Source organism: Lissotriton helveticus, chromosome 10, assembly GCF_964261635.1.
Source record: "Lissotriton helveticus chromosome 10, aLisHel1.1, whole genome shotgun sequence".
NCBI lineage: Eukaryota > Metazoa > Chordata > Amphibia > Caudata > Salamandridae > Lissotriton > Lissotriton helveticus.
In genome coordinates this window covers 319,705,712-319,722,752 of record NC_136071.1, presented here as the reverse complement: position 1 = coordinate 319,722,752, position 17,041 = coordinate 319,705,712, and the positions used below count along the sequence as shown (strand labels likewise).

Genomic DNA, 17,041 nt, shown 5'->3' with positions numbered 1-17,041 from the left:
GTACCATACAGAGAGATGAGTCTGTTTATGTCTATACTCCACTTGGTTCTGCCACCTGGGAATATGGCTTACCAAAGACAAAACATCAGATTATGAAGGATCTTTCTCAAGGTCATTGTTTATGTCATCCCCTGGCCTGCGTACAACCTCCCTTTTTTTGAACATTACAAGTAAAGATCGCAATGCCCTGCTCAACTTACTTTAGCAGCAGCTTTGACCACTGTTCTTTGTCGACACATTGTTAGTAGATAAAAAGTACATGTTACAGAAGCAACATTCTGGTTATGAATTCCAACAAACACTGAGGTCCTTCATTTAAAAGGTGTTATTTTCCAGTACTAATCAGGAATGTAGGGCCTGTTTTAAGGCAAGACACAAACAGAGGGAGAAAATTGCGCACCAAATTTTTATGGTCCGCCTTTCATTCTGAGGAGCCATCTGTGTACTAATAAGTTCATCACAAAATGTCCAGTAAGAAGAGGTTAGTAGCAGAATGACCGGCCTAATTTACATTAATTAGGCAGATTGCTATTTGCCGCCTCCGGTGAGGGTTACCTGTGCATGGATGGTTGAATAGCAGACCACCACCAGAGTGTTAGCACTCCGAAAAGGGATACATTTTTCTTAAAGTGGCCTGTGTTGTCTAAAAAAAGTGATGCTGCTTTGATATGTATATACATTTCCTATTTGCTCCGCTGAACCACTGTCTACTCCTCCCAATGGTATGATTTTCTAAAAGGGAAGCTGTTTAGAGGGGACAGCTTCCCCTCTGTGAATCACTTACCACTTCCGTTGAGGTGTTGGTAAATTATTTGTGACAGTAACTGCAATCTCAAACTAATGATACGTCCCACAAATTGCAAATAAGGGAGGACGCATCCTTCTTTCATCCTCCAAGTTGTGATTCACAATGAGGTCAAAAAATCTTTGCAATTCAATGTCCTAACCCTGGTTATGAACAACAGCTATTCAGAGAAACCCAGCGGTTGCCGGGATGTGTTTACGTGGTAACTGGTTGGTAGAAGCTGCAGCACTGAAGATGTCCTGCCCAAGAAACTTTAACAATACATTTACCTTCAGATGTGCTCGTACAGTGGAATGCAAGCACCTGTAGTAAAAGAGTCCAGAACCAGTAGGGACGTTATCCTAAACCTGAAGGCAACTAACTACCTGTCAACTATCCCACACTAAGTCCCAAAAATATGTGTCAATCATACCAACGTATGAATTAAAAATGTAGTGGAGGCTCCTAATAGGAATATATCAGTGGTGCTTATTTCCTGGATTAAGCTTGTTTTTAAGTTCTCACATAAAGGCAGATAGATGGCATGGGCATAGGGAGAACATGGAAGTCACGTACGAAGACCAAATTGCAAAACACACAATACTCATTTTCAAGTGCTGTTACTCTCCAACGATACCACGTAACAGGGGACAGACTGTGAGAACAGACGCTATCTCCCCAGGAGTAAAAATAAATGTGCACTGGGTTTCAGTTCAGTATTCTTAGCCCACAGTGGTATCGTTTAGAATCACTCCAAAAAAATTAACTATTTGAAAAAACATGAGAGCAGTGCAATATTTGTGAAAAAGTGATTGTCCAAGACCAATCAATTTGGTTGCACGAAGAAGTCAGACCTAAAAACACTTATTCTGGTTCCAGTTTCTAATTTGCCCACAACACTACAACTGGGGATGAGCCGGGTTGTGAAGTCGAGACATAGGAACTGCCCATTCAGCATATTAGTTGCCTGATAATTTTAACTGTTTCACAGGGAAAGTAACTCCGACTCTTTTAGCCCTTTCTGGGCTGTACAAGAGGTACAAATCTGTGGCTAGGCTGGACAAGCTGGAAAACAGAACAATGCAGCTTCAGTCCCACACTCTTATTTCTTCCATCAAAGAGTAATGATTAAACCTGTTTCAAAGTGCTGACATAATGTGAGATAAGCAGACAGAGGCACCGTGAGAATATGATTTCTCCAGGATCACTCAGTTGTTATAAATAGTAGACCAGAGACTACCTCATAATCCTACTTGTCGCAAAGGTTATACATTTACCACCATAGTACATTTTGATGAATATACTGTGCGATTGTGCACGTCTCATCTCCGGATTGGGAACTTTTCCTCTTAAGTCTATTTTTTTAACTGCGTGTTTACTAGCAGCTTATACATTGTTTTTAAATTCTCCCCATCTTTCCAACAAGCATTGTCAAAGTCAAACGCTCTGACACATCATTGTTATCTGGTGAATCTTACAAAATTAAAGTCACGATCCATACATACTGATTAGTACAAAAAAAATGCATAAATACATAAAAAATTAATACCGCCTTCGGGTAAAGTCTGCGCTAATAAAAATGCATAAATAACTAAATAAATAAGTACCGCAGGAAGTCAGGCAGGCCGGCGCGACAACCGGAAGAGCCGCGATTGGAGCCGTGTTTGGAGGGGAGCACCGGAGCAGGCAGGAGCCTACCCTGCGCCCCGGTGCCGAAGGAGGGAAGAAGAGTCCTGCTGCCGGGCCCTGCAGCTGAGGAGAGCCGCCGCACGAAGGAAGCCGGTGAGTGGGTTGCTGAGCGGGGCGAGGGGGGAGCATGTGTGCGCGCGCGCGAGTGGCGGGCTGTGTGTGTGTGCGTGCGTGCGTGCGTGTGTGTATGTGTCTTGGAGTGCGTGTGTGTGACTGTGGGGGAGGGGGGTGTGTGTGTGAGCGAGTGTCTGTGTGCCGTGTGCCTGTATGTGTGTGCATGCGCTCGCCTGTGTGTGCGTGCATGCAGAGGGGTGGGGGCTGCCTATATGTAAAGCGCTCTGATACCTGATTCGGTTCAGGGCTGAAAAAAAAAAAGAAAAAAAAATGGCTGTGAGTTACTCTGCGCATGCGCGGGGCAGACGCGCGCGCTCCCGCGGTGAAAACTGCAAGGGAAATGCTCGTGCCAGATAGGTGTCCACATTCCCAAAAAGCGGCAACAATAGTTGTCGAGACAGACACTCTCAATGCTCACGCATTGAGAGTACGTCTGCTCGACCTAAAAAGCCAGCTCAGAAGCATTTCCTTCCCAGCTTGGGGCACCTGGCTGGGAGGCAGCTTCCCTAGCGACATCTCCCTCCTCTATTTAGCCTGGTGACCTACTTATCGTGTTTGACTCTGACTCTCTCAAGGTTTGGAGATTTTGATGAACTTGAGTCCCCTGCCGTGCTGAGACTGAAGGGAGGGACAAAGGATGTTTACAAGCCGTAGACCTGGATCCATATTTATAACTGAGAGAATGTCTTTGCTCCACTCTATATTTCCTGAAAAAAAGGTTGAAATGGGGGGATAGTTCTTGAGGTGGAGCAGCTGTGGTCCTTTCTGACAAATTGATTTCTTTTCAAGTTCAGAGGATTGTCTGTGGCAGTTAAATTACAAGATCATAATTTCCTTAATGTCATTTTAGACAGGTCACAAGCAGGAAAGTTAGAGCCTACTGCAGCAAAGGTTGCCAACTGAGTGAATAGCGAATTGGCTTCTAATTGAAAACAAATACACGGAATGTACCAAGACACGCCAGGCAACTATTTCCTGATGTGTCAAGGATAGACTCCAGAGATTCTGGGAGAGCTTAATATACACTTTCAGCTGCAGTCACAGCCGATGGCTGGCAGACGACAGCAGGAATTCTGGAAGTCCTTCTGAAATACTCAGGGGTGAAGTCCAGGTGGGTGCTCAACGGGTGACTCACCAGGCTGCACCCAGACCTGGCTGGGCCTCTTCCGCAAAGCCTGGTCCCTCTTCTGTACGGCGGTTGAATGCCACTTTGCATACTGCAGTGCAATAGAATAGGGCTCATGTTTCTTCTGTGGCTTTTTTGGCTTAATGGGATTTTTAATGGAGTAGGATAAATGGAGATACAGGTATGCAGCCTTATGCTATCAGGCACAAGTTGCACCAGCCTAGTGCCAGCCACCACTGCATCAGCCAGCACCATGCCATGACCCCGTGGCCTTACCTTGCTCCATTCCTCCCTCACTTCACACTTCTTTGGATACACAAAGAGCTTGGCAGTAGATTCATTTAGATTGAAGTGGCATAGGCTGGATGGCCGGAATGGCGAATGGGTGGTCGGATGGGCAGAGCAGACTTTAGCTGCTGGTAAGCAGGGTGCCCAATTGTGCAAGCGGGGTATCAGCTCCCCCTCCTTTCCCACTCCTGCTCCCTTTTGTCCCGCTCCTGATTGAGCTTGAAGCTCACAGCTCACGTCACTCATGTTTCCTGCCACACCCTTTCGGTTGACACAACAACAAAATCAATCACGATTGGCTCACAGCAATCTAAAAAAAAAATAGGATGAGTGCGTGCTTGTAATTTCTACTTTAAACATGGTGACACACAATTGGCACACTTAATTTACATGTAAGTCCCTAGTTAAGTGGTACTACAGGTAAAAGGCCTGTAAATTAAATGTTACTAGAAACTTACTTACCTTTTAAAACATATCCCAGGCCTGCCATTGGAGCCTGTGTGCGCAGTATTAAACTGTCATTTCGACCAGGCAAAATAAGCCATTTGCTAGGGCTAAACCTTCCTTTTTTTAATACATATAAGTCACTCCCAGTGTAGGCCCTAAACAGGCCATAGAGCATGGTGCATTGTATTTAAAAAAAGTGTACATGAACATTTGAGTTTTACATGTCCTGGTAGTGAAAAGCCCCTAAATTCGTTTTTTCACTATTGCAAGGCCTACCTCTCATATACAATAACATTGTTTTTTCTTATTAAATCTGAGAAATATAACCTTCAGGGAGGGAGCAGTTAGAAATGTCATATTTGGTGCCTGGGGAATTGTAATTTAAAAACCTCTTTAATGTTATGCTGGATTTAAAGTTACAATTCCATAAAGGCCACTCTTAGAAAGTTTGCACATTTGGTGACTGCAGCCTGTTCCGGGGTCACATGACTAGGTGTAGTTGGCAGCTGGCCTTTGTATAATCCTTCCAGGCAGCATTACAATGGAGGATCTGGGTGCAAAAAAAGTGCTAAATATTCTGTGAAAGTTGAATGATGGCATTGCCACCCTATCACTAGTGTAAAGACACAGACATTGGGATAATTTGAACGCATTTGAGGAAATTAGACTCTAATTATATTTGTGCATCTATTTTGCCTCCCCTATAGCTAATAAAATGGCCACCCCAGACAAACGTTTTAGCAACTTGAACGGGGTTGGGTGTCACTGGGAAGTTCTGTGCAACATCGAACATTTAAATTGTTGTTTATGGCTCCTTTGACTTTCATTGGTGACCCTGGTCTCCAAAAAACTCAACAATATGACCTTTTGTGGTAGAAGAATGAGAGGAAGGATGGATAGGAGGAGAGAGCATGGATGGATGCAAGGATGAATGGACAGAGGATGGGTGGATGATGGATGGATGGATGGATGGATGGATGGATGGATGGATGGATGGGTGGATGGATGAGAGAAAGATAAATGTCTAGAGAGAAAAGCTAGATGATGGATGGCAGAAAATAAGGAAGATAAGATGTATTAATAGTGGGAGAGATAGATTAGGGCAAGAAGGATGGATGCATGGTGGATGAACAGGGGAGGAAGGAAAAAGACAAAGGATGATGGAGAGAAGAAATGACCAAATACTGAATAAAGGCTGGAGAAAGTTTAAGAAATTCAGAATTGCCTTAAGGGGAGTAATGTCCCAAACATCTGCTGGGTTTACCTGCCTCAACTCCTTGCTCAGAGCTATTTGGAATATGGTTCAAAGCTGGAAGTATTTTATTTCTGGATGTTCACTTGAACTTGGTGACCCACGTACCTGAAATATCCTAGAATGAGGACGGCGACTGTCAATGATCCCAGGGAGATGGAATATCCCACGGTGTATATAAGATAAAGGCGATCAAAGACCTCCTGTAGGAATACAAAATCAGAATTACTGGTTAGATCATTTCTGACCAATTATGTATTAACTTTCATGCTAATATTCTCTCTGACAAAGTTATGAAATCAGGGGCACATTTATCAAGCTTTCACACAGTGCAGCACAGCGAACCACCTTGCTGCTCTGCGGGAAAGGGCAGTTATGCACTATATTTAACATCATAAGGCTTATTCCTGTTCTTTCCTTGAGCTGGCGCCCTTTTGGCTGCTTAAAGCCAACTTAGGCACCGTTGTGCTATGGTGCAAGGATTGTAGGCAGAATTGTTTTTGTAAAGTGATGTAGTCGACACCGGTGGTTTTCTTAAGGGATGTTTTATGCGAAGATGTTCATGAGAAAAAACAACGCCAGACGACACGTGTTCCGTCAACAGGTCAATGCCTGTGACTCTTCAGGGCTTTAGAGCGCGCGGTGCGAGTATTCAAAGACCGGTGATAATTCCAACCCGGTTAGCGGGTTATCAAAGGCCGAGTGTGGCCGACTGGTAATAAGGAAGTAAGTAAACGGGCGGGTTCATCCGTAGTGGAGTGAAGCCTGGTGGTTCAGGGTCCACGTCGTTGCTCGTCTCTCACCGAAGGAGTCTGTCGGACAGGCAGTGACCTGTTGACGAAACACGTGTCGGCTGGCGTTGTTTTTTCCCATGAACATCTTAGCATAAAACATCCCTTAAGAAAACCACCGGTGTCGACTACCTCACTTTACACAATTGTATTAACTTTTGATTCTATACGTGTGCCCAGGATTGTGTTAATGTTTGTTCAGTGAAGGGCTATTAGCTCTTCTCTTATTCAGGGGTTTTGGGTCTACTTCTGACCTGGCAGCACCATATGCTTTTGTTCTCCTTTTGTCCACACCCGACAAGGTTACCTGCACGAGCGCCACTCTCCTGCTACCCTAAAACCCTGTGCAGAATTGACTAGAATTGTTTTTGTGCAGGAAGGAGCACCTTCCTGCACAAAAATATTTCTCAGAGGCATTTTGCAGTTATTAAGCATGCTTCAAAATGCAAAATGCAGCACACTTAGAAAAAGGGAACAACGAGGAGAAACAAAGATATTTCTCCTCATTAAACCTCCCCTGGGGAGGTGTAGCATTTCGATACATTCCCAGGTTTACCAGTCTTGGTAAATCTTTGAATGCAGCAAAATACATGGGTGAATACGTGGGGACACCCCCCTCCACCCATGGAATTCCTCCCGGGGCAGAGTAATGAAATGCAGTGATTTGCTTTGCCTTACTCCAGATTTATCAAGCCAATTAGGGCCACGCAAGGTGGCCTTACGTGACTTGATCATTCTAACTTTGGTGTTGCGTTGCCTTTGCATCCCCCTTGCGTAGTGCAAGGGCAACACAACACATTGATAGATATGCCCCCCACTTTCCAGCTAAATTTCTCTCTGGAAAAGGTTTAAGAGCAGAGTATTAGGTATACATGGGGAAACATCCTTTACCACGCGGATTTTACTCCGTAAGGCTTTTACAACGCGTCCATTACAACGCAAGTCGTAACCACGACTTGCGCTGGAGGGCGCTAGAGGATTAAGAATAGTATATTTACTATTCCAACACCTTCCCTAGTGTCCACGGGGACTGGTGTTAGAATAGTAAATTATACTATTCTCAATCCGCGCCCCCAACGCAAGTCGTGGTAACGACTTGCGTTGTAAGGGACGCGTTGTAAAAGCACGCGTTGTGACGGTACGCGTCGTACCGTCATACATCTGTATACATGGGAGTTGAAAACCTGCTGTGCAGCAAACAGCATATGCACGCCTATCTGTGAACTGGATTGAAGACATTACTTGTAAAAGAAAGAGGTACTTTACTATGCTTCAATAAGTACATTTAGCTTGCAAGCAGTGGCTTCTCAAATGCGATTGAAAGAGAGTGCTTATACAAAATGAAGTGAAGGTTGTCTTTAACCGATCAGACTTGGCAATGCGCTTATTGCAAGATCCTGAGGCACACATCATTTAAGGTCTCAAGTAGTTGATCTGGCTACGTTTTGGTGGAGGCACAAGGGCAAACAAGTATGTAGGGAATTCCTGAGATTCTGTAAAATGTTCTTGGCTCAAAAAGGCTGTGAGTCTCACGGGGAGCAAATCTTGTGTCAGAACAACCTGAAATATGAGAGGCCCTGCTCCTGAAAGCATCAGCTTGCTTGGAGTCAACTCAATTGCAGTAAAATACACAAAAATGTAATTTTGAATTCATTGGTCCCATGCGTAAATGAAGACACCATTTTTGAATGTGAAAAAAGCTGTGAAATAGAGAAAACGATCAAAGACTCTCTTTGCACAGTCTGGATTTACAACATATTCAGTATTACACAGGAGGGATGTTGTGTTTTGCACTTCTTATCTTAATGCACATAAAGTGACACTATCATGGAGTCATGGTATTATAATATTTTTGTATATTCCATTGATGAGACCTCATCTAAAGCCTAGTGCCACGATTTGGAGGCTAGGTTCCAAAAGTGTACATTGATGGGTATGAGGGTTATGAAGCATATAATAGAAGTTGGGACCAAGTAATAAACATAGAACAGGGTTCAATGTTTTTTTTAACAGTAAACAAATCACTCCTAGTAGTAACTTTTGAAACTCTAAAAGGCGACTCTAATGAGCAGTTAAATGGATCACATACGAGTCGTGAATGCCTGCAACATTATCACAGCAGAAATGGAAAGAAACTTACTTCTGGTGGAGGCTGGAGGGAGATAATATAGGAATTATTGATACATTTAGAGACCGCCTAGGTCTGTACCTAGTATAATCTGGGTGGCCTTGTAGATTTTATAAACAAATGAAGACATATAACACACACATATCTACGTGCAAACATTCACACACAAAGGGAAATATAGTAAATGACGCAATACAACATTAGCCTTTAAATAAGATGAATCTTCCAACTTATCACTGTGAGAACCTCAGCAGCATGTTTCCTTTCTGAAATCAGTCTTTTGGCCTTTTGAACTTCCTCAAACCCTCCAATCAACTGCGTTCTGCCTTTCTTTCCTTCGTCCACGCCACCCACATCGGCCGGAGCAACAGCCGAGGACGATCGTTTTCCTACCTCGCAGCAAACCCCTGGAACAACCTCCCCCTTTACATGTGGATCTCCCCCCTCCACCTGTCAAACTCCTCCTTCTGGATTTCAGGAAAGTACTCAAGACCTGGATATTGGACTGATCTGCTCAGCTGCACTCTCAGTGCCTGGATACCCTTAAGGTGATTAGCTGTGATTTGCCAATGTGATTGATTGGTTTGATGTTTACTAGAAATACATCAGCTATACTTACTAGCATCAGATTTTGCAACATAACTGACACTTCTTTCAAACCCAGACAAATTGTCTGATCACAAAAAATGATAAAAGGTTCACAGTGGGATATACCTTGCTATGTGATGTCAGACTAGGATGATGGAAGGAATGACCCCTATACATAGTTATTATGCAGGAGATGGTAGTCGTATTGTCCTTCTGTGATTCCAAGAATCCTCTTGCATAATGAATGAGGCTTAAGCTTTTCGAAGAAAATCACATGCCATAACTAGGTAAAAGGTCAGTACTAAAAATCATTTTGTAGTGTAAAATCAGGGGAATGTAGGTGAAAGGTGCATTCACTGCCTGAGTCAATATTGGGGTACCTATATGGAACATGACATCTGGGATGGCGCTGTCTGTCAACTTTCCTCTTCACCCCGATTAGGGCTTGATATTGCCTGCGTATCACCACCTTGTATACTTCCCAAAGGGTGCAGCAGGAGTCCACCGACCCCTCGTTCTGGTGGAAGTATCTCTTAGTACCTTCTATTGGTCATTTAGTGACTTTTATGCCTTCAAATGCCATGCAGCCAGGTGGGGCATCAGGACATTGTCCATTGCCTGTCCCAGGAACCACATGGCCGCCTGTGAGTAGTCGGATAGGCCTCTCGCCAAGTGCTGAGTATTGCAGAAGTGCCCCACTTCTTCCCTAAGAGTGAATAAATCGGCATGGAAAGGCTGCCGTGGTGCACTCATAGGTGTGTGTGTATTGGTGTCCCTCTGTGTTCTGAGCTCTCCATATGTCCACACATCCCAGCTCCTCCACAAATTTCCTGAGGAGAGTACCTCTCCTCTTCTCTCCTTTTTCCGGCCATCTGTCTTCCGACAGGGAGATGGCATCATTCATGTCTCCTCCTAGAATCAAGGACCCCATCAGCAGTTCGAAAAGCGACGTGCCGAGGGAGAAGAGGTTGCATTCCAGGTGGGGTATAAATTGATCCTAGATTTAGAATTTGCCCTCCAACTTCCCTATCTGAAGTATAAATCAGCCTAGTGGATCCTCCAGCTTTTGCCCGGGGTGTATGCCATTGCAGACCGAAGGAGGATCCCTACTCCCTGTGACCCTGAAGTATAACCTGTGTGTGCCACTAAGGTGTATCCCCACTTATCTAGGGCCTTGTAGGTGTGTCCCGGCATATGAGTTTCCTGGAGGAGGACTAAGTCAGGCTTTTGTCTTTTAATTTACTGTAGTTCTAATGTGCGCATTATCTTGGACCCCAAGCCATTGACATTCTGGGATATAATTTGAAGTGTGTTTTGTTTGTGTGTTCCAATCACTAAGTGTGTTGTACATTATACCTGTTATGGCTTGGCTTGGTCAGAGGCAGTGTGTGGCGCACCCCCCCACCCCGACATGCACCCTCTTCTGAAGCACTGTGTCTCATGCAACTGCTGTGGTGACTTCTAACACGTGAAAATACCCCTCAACTCCCCCCTCCCTGCAAGCCTGCACTGAGGGACTAGAACTACCCACCTCTGCAATTTGCAGAGCGCCTGTCGCCCTCAACTGTAAGGTAACCATATTAGGGGTTGGCCGATCCAACTCATCTTCTCTGTGAGCCCACTCGACCCGCGGACACCTCCCTTTGCCCCGAGGGCCATGATCTTATTCACCCACAACTTGCGTATCAACCTTCTCCCTTCTTTTGTACAGTTGTAGAGGGCCAACGATTTGAAGAGAGTTAGTGTCAGTCGTGCAGTGTCACGTATCCAAGGGTATGTTCCAATGTTCCCCTCCACTGCCCTCCCCTTGGTGCTCCATACTGGTTAGCTCTTCATAGGTTGCTTAACGCCAGGCAGATTGTTCCGCCTTTAGGTCTCAAGTCTCTGCTGGGGACTTCTGCTCCTTTCTGGGGTTACGATTTAGCCAGGGTCTGCTCTAAGTGTCGTTGGTCAATGTCTTTACCAGGGGAGTTCCCATCCCGCCTGCTCCGAGGATACGTTCTTTGCAATCCCTTTGGGTTTCGGTGTTCCTCCATGCGCCACCTATCCAGCCACTCCCAGGCCTTGGCTGGGGAGTGAAAGAACCAGGAGTTCCCTTCTGCAAGGGCTTTCAGTTTGGTGGGGAATAACATCATATATGTCAAGTCTTTTTCCCTGATGGCTCTCTTGACTTCCTCAAAGCACCTCCTCTGTTTCTGGACCTAGTAGGTGAAGTCAGGGAAGAAGCAGATTGTGCAATTTCTGTAATTTAAGTACCCTTGTATGCGCACTGCTTGGAGGATTGCATTGCAGTCTCCGTGGTTGAACATCCAGGCTATGATGGTACGCGGAGGGGCCCTGGGCCTTGGCTGTGTGACTGGTGCCCTGTGCGCCCTTTTAACCTAGAAGAACTTTGAAAGCCATTTGAGCTGCATATGATTTGTGATCAGGTCTTCCATGAATAGGTTGATGCTTTGGGCTTCCGCCCCTCTAGGCACCCTCACTATGCGTATGTTGTTGCGACTGGACCTCCCTTCCTGGTCCTGAACTCTTGTTTCTAGCGCATCTTGTTGTTTAGTTAGTTTATGCATTTGTTCCTCTAGGGACCTAGTGGAGGTCTGTACGTCTCAGTGTTGGTCTCCGCCATTTTCACCTTCTCTGATATTTTCTGGAAGTCCGCCCTTAGGAGCCCCACTTTGATGGTTACCGAGTCTTTTTTGGGATCAAGGGTGGATTGAAGACATGGTATCGCTGCCATGATCACCCCCAGGGAGGGTTCCCCAGTGGTCGCTGGGTCCACGGGCAGGCTCACCTCTTCTTGGTGATGTCTGGGGACTGCATACTTGTCCATCTTGTTGGTTTGCAGTGGTAGGTACCCCTTAGGTTTCACCATGTCATCCAGTTGCCGGCTTCTGCTTGAAGTGCATCCAGGACTACTTTTGCTAGTTGTTGCCACCCCCTGTGTCTCCTTCAACTAATATCAGGATGTGACTGTGGCCTAATGTCTCAATATTGTGCCTTTGGGTCTCTCCGTTGGTGTCAGGGCAACTTTGGGCATCACCTTGTTGTTGCTCCCCAGTGGGTCCCAGGAGAATCTGTTGGCTGCTGTCTCATTAGGGGCTTCAGTCTTCTTAGACGTTGGTCATAGGGATGAATACATCTAACTGTGTGTGGCCGTGTTGCTGATTAACAGTCCCAGTCTCTCAGGATCTGTAGTTTTGTAGGTCATCACTATCCACCACACCTTCGTGACCCCTGCACGCAGGGCTGATGGTGGCCGGGTCGGGGGGAGTTCACAGGGCAACCACTGTACCCAGTGTGTTAGCACCTCTTTGCGGCTCTGCTGCAGATGGCCCTCCATCTTCCAACCTTGCCCCATCCACGTGGGGTCCTCTGCAAACCATGGCGGTCCCACTGTCAATGTCTGGTTGACTGAACCAGACATCTCCCTCTTCTTGACTGGGCAGCCCCATCTAGCTGTGGCGTGCTGCCTAACGAACCCGAGTTGGGCCTCGGCGTGCATTTGCCAACGTGTTGCGCCACTGCTGACCAAGCCCCTTTCCTGTGGTCTGCCATTTTCTCTCCCGATGGCTGCCTGCCCTCCTTCAGCCAGAGAGAAAAGTGTTCTGGCCCCCCATGGGCCACATAGGCCTGAGCCTCTCTCTGCACCCCAGACCGGGACACCGCCCATCTGCCAGCATTGGAGTTTGCTGACAGTATGGCGGGCACACCCACCTGTCCAGCACCACCGGTGTTCTGGAGTGCTGCTTGTCTCAGGCTCACCGCTACCTCTGTTCGATGTAGTTCTCCACCTCTGTCGCATTTTACCTGATGTAGGCCGCTGTGCTGCCGTAGGCCCGCTCTCACCACATTGACCCCTGCTGGGCATCTGTAGTACGACAAGGGGAACCAGGATCGGATCGCTCCAGACCGCTGCAGTACTTCTTTGCAGTACCAAGAAAACCTCCGGGTTATCTTGGTTCTGGATGATGAGGCGAATGATGTGTCGAGGGCCGCTGGCTCAAAGGAGAGGCGTTACTGTGCGGCCATCATTGTCGGTGCCTGTCCACGCCCCCACTCTCAACCAATCTTAACCTTGAAGTTCCCTAAATAATTTTCAGCACCGCATAATGTTCTGCTTGGCACAGTTTACAGCTTTGTGACTAGATTAAGAAAGATCCTTTAGAAAACTCAGATGCATTTTAGGTCTGGGTGAGCTGGGCTATGCCTGTTGTCTACGTGGGATACAATAATGTATAGTGAATCTACATGAGAATTGTTTACATAAACGCTATCCTGAAGGGCTGGCAATTCACTCGTTTTTCTAGTCCTGTGTAGGGGTGGGCGGAGCTCGTGGAGGTGCACTATGCAGAATTTTGTGGAGTTGCAGTGTTCTGTGAGCGAGCGGAGTTGCTCCACCCGCCCCCCCTATTAATTTGATAAATGGTTTTAAGGTATGAATTTCATGATGCAAACAATACAGTATAGAAACAAACATATAATAGGGAGAACACAGCCTTTTAATCACATTAAATTCATTAGAAGTGTGCATTTTGCAAACATTACTGGGGCCAGATAACAGACTTTGAAGGTGAATCAGACAGTTAGCTCTACAGTGTGAAAACAATTGTAAAAGATCATTTTCCAAGGAGCAAATCTTCTTTCATATATATGCGCTTCTGTTCGTTCAGGTGTGAAATAAATAACTTAAAGATGTTTTACATTTTCTTTTAATTCAGCTCTTTGAATGTAGATGCATTTAACCATAGCGCTGGGAGAACTGAGGGCAATCATGCCCAACTTCACAGAGCAGTGGTTCTGCCTCTGAATTGGCTTTTTCAAAAGGATGCTGTTATTTCATGTTTTTCCCCTATTCTTATTCAACAGTCTATTTTTGCTTTGTGATCCCATGCTTGCCAGGACAGAACCTCATAAAAGTGAAATTGAAAGAAATCGCAAACTGTTTACTTTCGGTTGTTCACTGCCTGCCTACACCCGCGTAACAGCTGCTTTCTTCTTAACATTAAAAGACATGAAGGAGAACCGAGGACGACTGACCTAGTGCCTTGCAGGGAATGGCAGGATAGCATTGCTCACTTACGTTCATGCCCCTATAGTCACATGGGGCCTTATTTATGAAGGACTTGCGCCACCGGTGCGTCACTTTTTCCCATGTTAAAAGTGACGCACCAGCGGCGCAAGTCCTTCATAAATAAGGCCCATGGAGCAATTGCATTGTATTGAACTCCTTGTGTCTGGAATCTCCAGCACCGTGTTGTCCCCAGGCCAGTCAGAGTCCTTTCAGGCTGCCTCCAGCCCCTGTGACTCTCCCCCGTGTGCTCCTCCACCCACCATCAGCTTGTGTCAGGTAGGCAACAGGCAGTTCCCAGTGCACAGTTTAGGTCACCGGCCGTACTCTGTCACACCATCGTAGCAGGTCACACCATTCCAGAGCCCCCACCAGAGCTCCCAGCAAGGCAGCTGTCGATTGGGTGCCACACAGCTCATAGCCCCTCAATCAGGGCCGCAGCCACGCGCGGGAGCTGGTGAACGCCACCGTCGCTGCTGCTAGCATGCAGCCTTGCCCTTCATGCGGTTGACTTAGACGACCCTCTTCTGTGTGTCTTTGCGAGGGAGTAGTTGGTACTAGAGAACGCCAGCTACTGATTTGGTGAGAGTTGAGGTGTGGAGGGGGCCGGTCAACTCCGCTAAGTGGTGTAGGCAGAGTTTTGTCCGGAGTATCAAAAACTCTGTGAAATATGCTGGTAGAGTGGATTTTATCACCAACCCTTAGCCCTGTGCTAGATAACCTTGATTATGCAGCATCTCCAAACATTCTTACATTAATGAGTACCTGTTATGTAAGTGCATAAAAACCTTTGATTTACAAAAGGTCAATCAAACTTACAAAGAAGCTAGAAAATACATGTAATTATTTGAATGTTTTGCAAAGTGTTCGCTTGTTTTGGAAAGCCTAACACAATCCCTCATAGACCCTGTCTGCAGTGGGTTGAAATTGCCTACAGGTTGCTTGATTACATTCTTCTGCTATGGTCATTTTTCACTCTTTCTAGCCACATTCCTTATGACGGTAGTGTGCGTAATATCAGGAGCTTCAGAAAAAAGATGGGATAGTACCTTTAAATTGCTTATTTTCAGTTTTCCCTTCAATGACATCAGGTAAGGACAATTTCCGAGGATCAAGAATGGAGAATTACATAACTGAGCATCCAACACTTAGTTCAATGTCCCTGCATCATCGTAGGATATACCCTAGGCAGTGCAAATAGTTTTCCCTTGCTTGATCCCAGATCACATTTGAGGCTATAGAGTGAAAAAGCTTTGCAATATTTGTAGCCAATACCCTCCTGAGCTGTGAAGGAACCATACAAAATGGCTGCATTTTATTTTGTGGGCCTCTGAAGGCCAGTGAAGGCCTCTATGGGCCAGAAGGATTTGATCTGATTTCTTAAAGCTGAGAAAAACATTGGTTTCTCGTTTTTGGAGACTCTGTTATTAAGATCTCTTCAGAACTATGCCACAGACAGTGTTGTAATATCTGAGCCTTGATAACACTAAATTCTTGTTAATTCAATGTATTTTGTTAACTGGATCTGCTGCAGGATCCTTCTCAGTAACACAAAATAAATGTTGGTACTTTTAACCAACAATGTTATCTGGGGCCCTATTACGGAGTGCCCCGGGGGCACCATAGACATGTGCTCCCACTTTCTGTGCCCTGGGTTATGGTATTACAGAAAGGGTCACAGACTGTTGTGCCAGCACGATCATTAGAGGGCATTCCCTCATTTGTATGGGGGCCAGGCCACATGCAAATGATAGAACCACTTTGCCTCTGTGTCTTGCCATATTATTGGATGCAGGCGTAGATGGAAACTTGTCTTTAGGAGGCATAATATGGACATGAGAAAGGAGGTCCCATGTACCATCCAGACATCCTCATGCAGGCCGGTGCAGTCAATCACTGCACCAGCCTGAAATGGGATCTCTCTTCCTTCTTTAAAGTGCATGCAGGTTGTCATCTGCACAGTGAAACACACAGCAGCTCTGAAGCAGCCGCTTCATATTTTACTTGAATACGCTGCCCCCAGGGCAGCAAGAGTTTACTCACTTTCCCTGTTTGTGCAAGTGTCACAAACAGGGAAATTGAGCAGTATATGTAATAGAGCCTCCAGAGATCAAACACATATTTCTCTTCAATCCATGATCTAAAATTGATGATAGATGGAACCACAGATGGGGAATTCCTTTCTTTCTTGGATTTAAGGCAATGGTGATTGCCTTACAGGCAACAGAACGGAAATTACTATTGGCTGCCCACCATGTTGTCATACCTTTGTATTGCACCAGGAACATGGACTGGATTATGATGAAGATGACATCTGGCCCCTCTGTTGCTGTGGTCTTCCTTTAAGAGTAATCCCCATGTCTCATTTAATAGGGAGGGTATTGAGGCCAACCTGTCTAGTAATTTTGGTAATCAAATACCCTGGGTGGACTACATGAAGAGTATGTGTATATCATTGCATGGACCAATATTTTCTACATGCATGTTGGGTTGCCAAAAGAGGATAGGTCTTGGATAAAAATATAGTTTCTGGACCAGAGGCAGTGGGAAAGAGAGGCGACAGAGCTAAGAAAGACCCAGAACATGGATTATATTCTAATCCAAACCACACCAGGTTTGGAGCCATATCTGGACTTTGTGATTAGCATATAGGATAGGACCCTTTTAATCAGATTCAGGCTCAGGCTTACTAGATGGCAGACATGGTTTTGACTCACGCAGTATGCTTCTTCTTCTATCCTTCACTGCCCATGTGATGGAAAATCC

General features: G+C 45.6%; 1 protein-coding gene across 2 annotated transcripts in view; it reads right to left on the bottom strand.

The window, feature by feature from the left end:
- Window positions 1-17,041, bottom strand: part of PTH1R (parathyroid hormone 1 receptor) — a 643,148-nt gene that overhangs the window by 114,833 nt on the left and 511,274 nt on the right. For both annotated transcript variants that reach the window (XM_078662472.1, XM_078662473.1), the window contains one exon: window positions 5,809-5,903. In XM_078662472.1, the coding sequence (XP_078518598.1) occupies window positions 5,809-5,903 (95 nt within the window). The remainder of the gene's footprint in view (window positions 1-5,808; window positions 5,904-17,041) is intronic.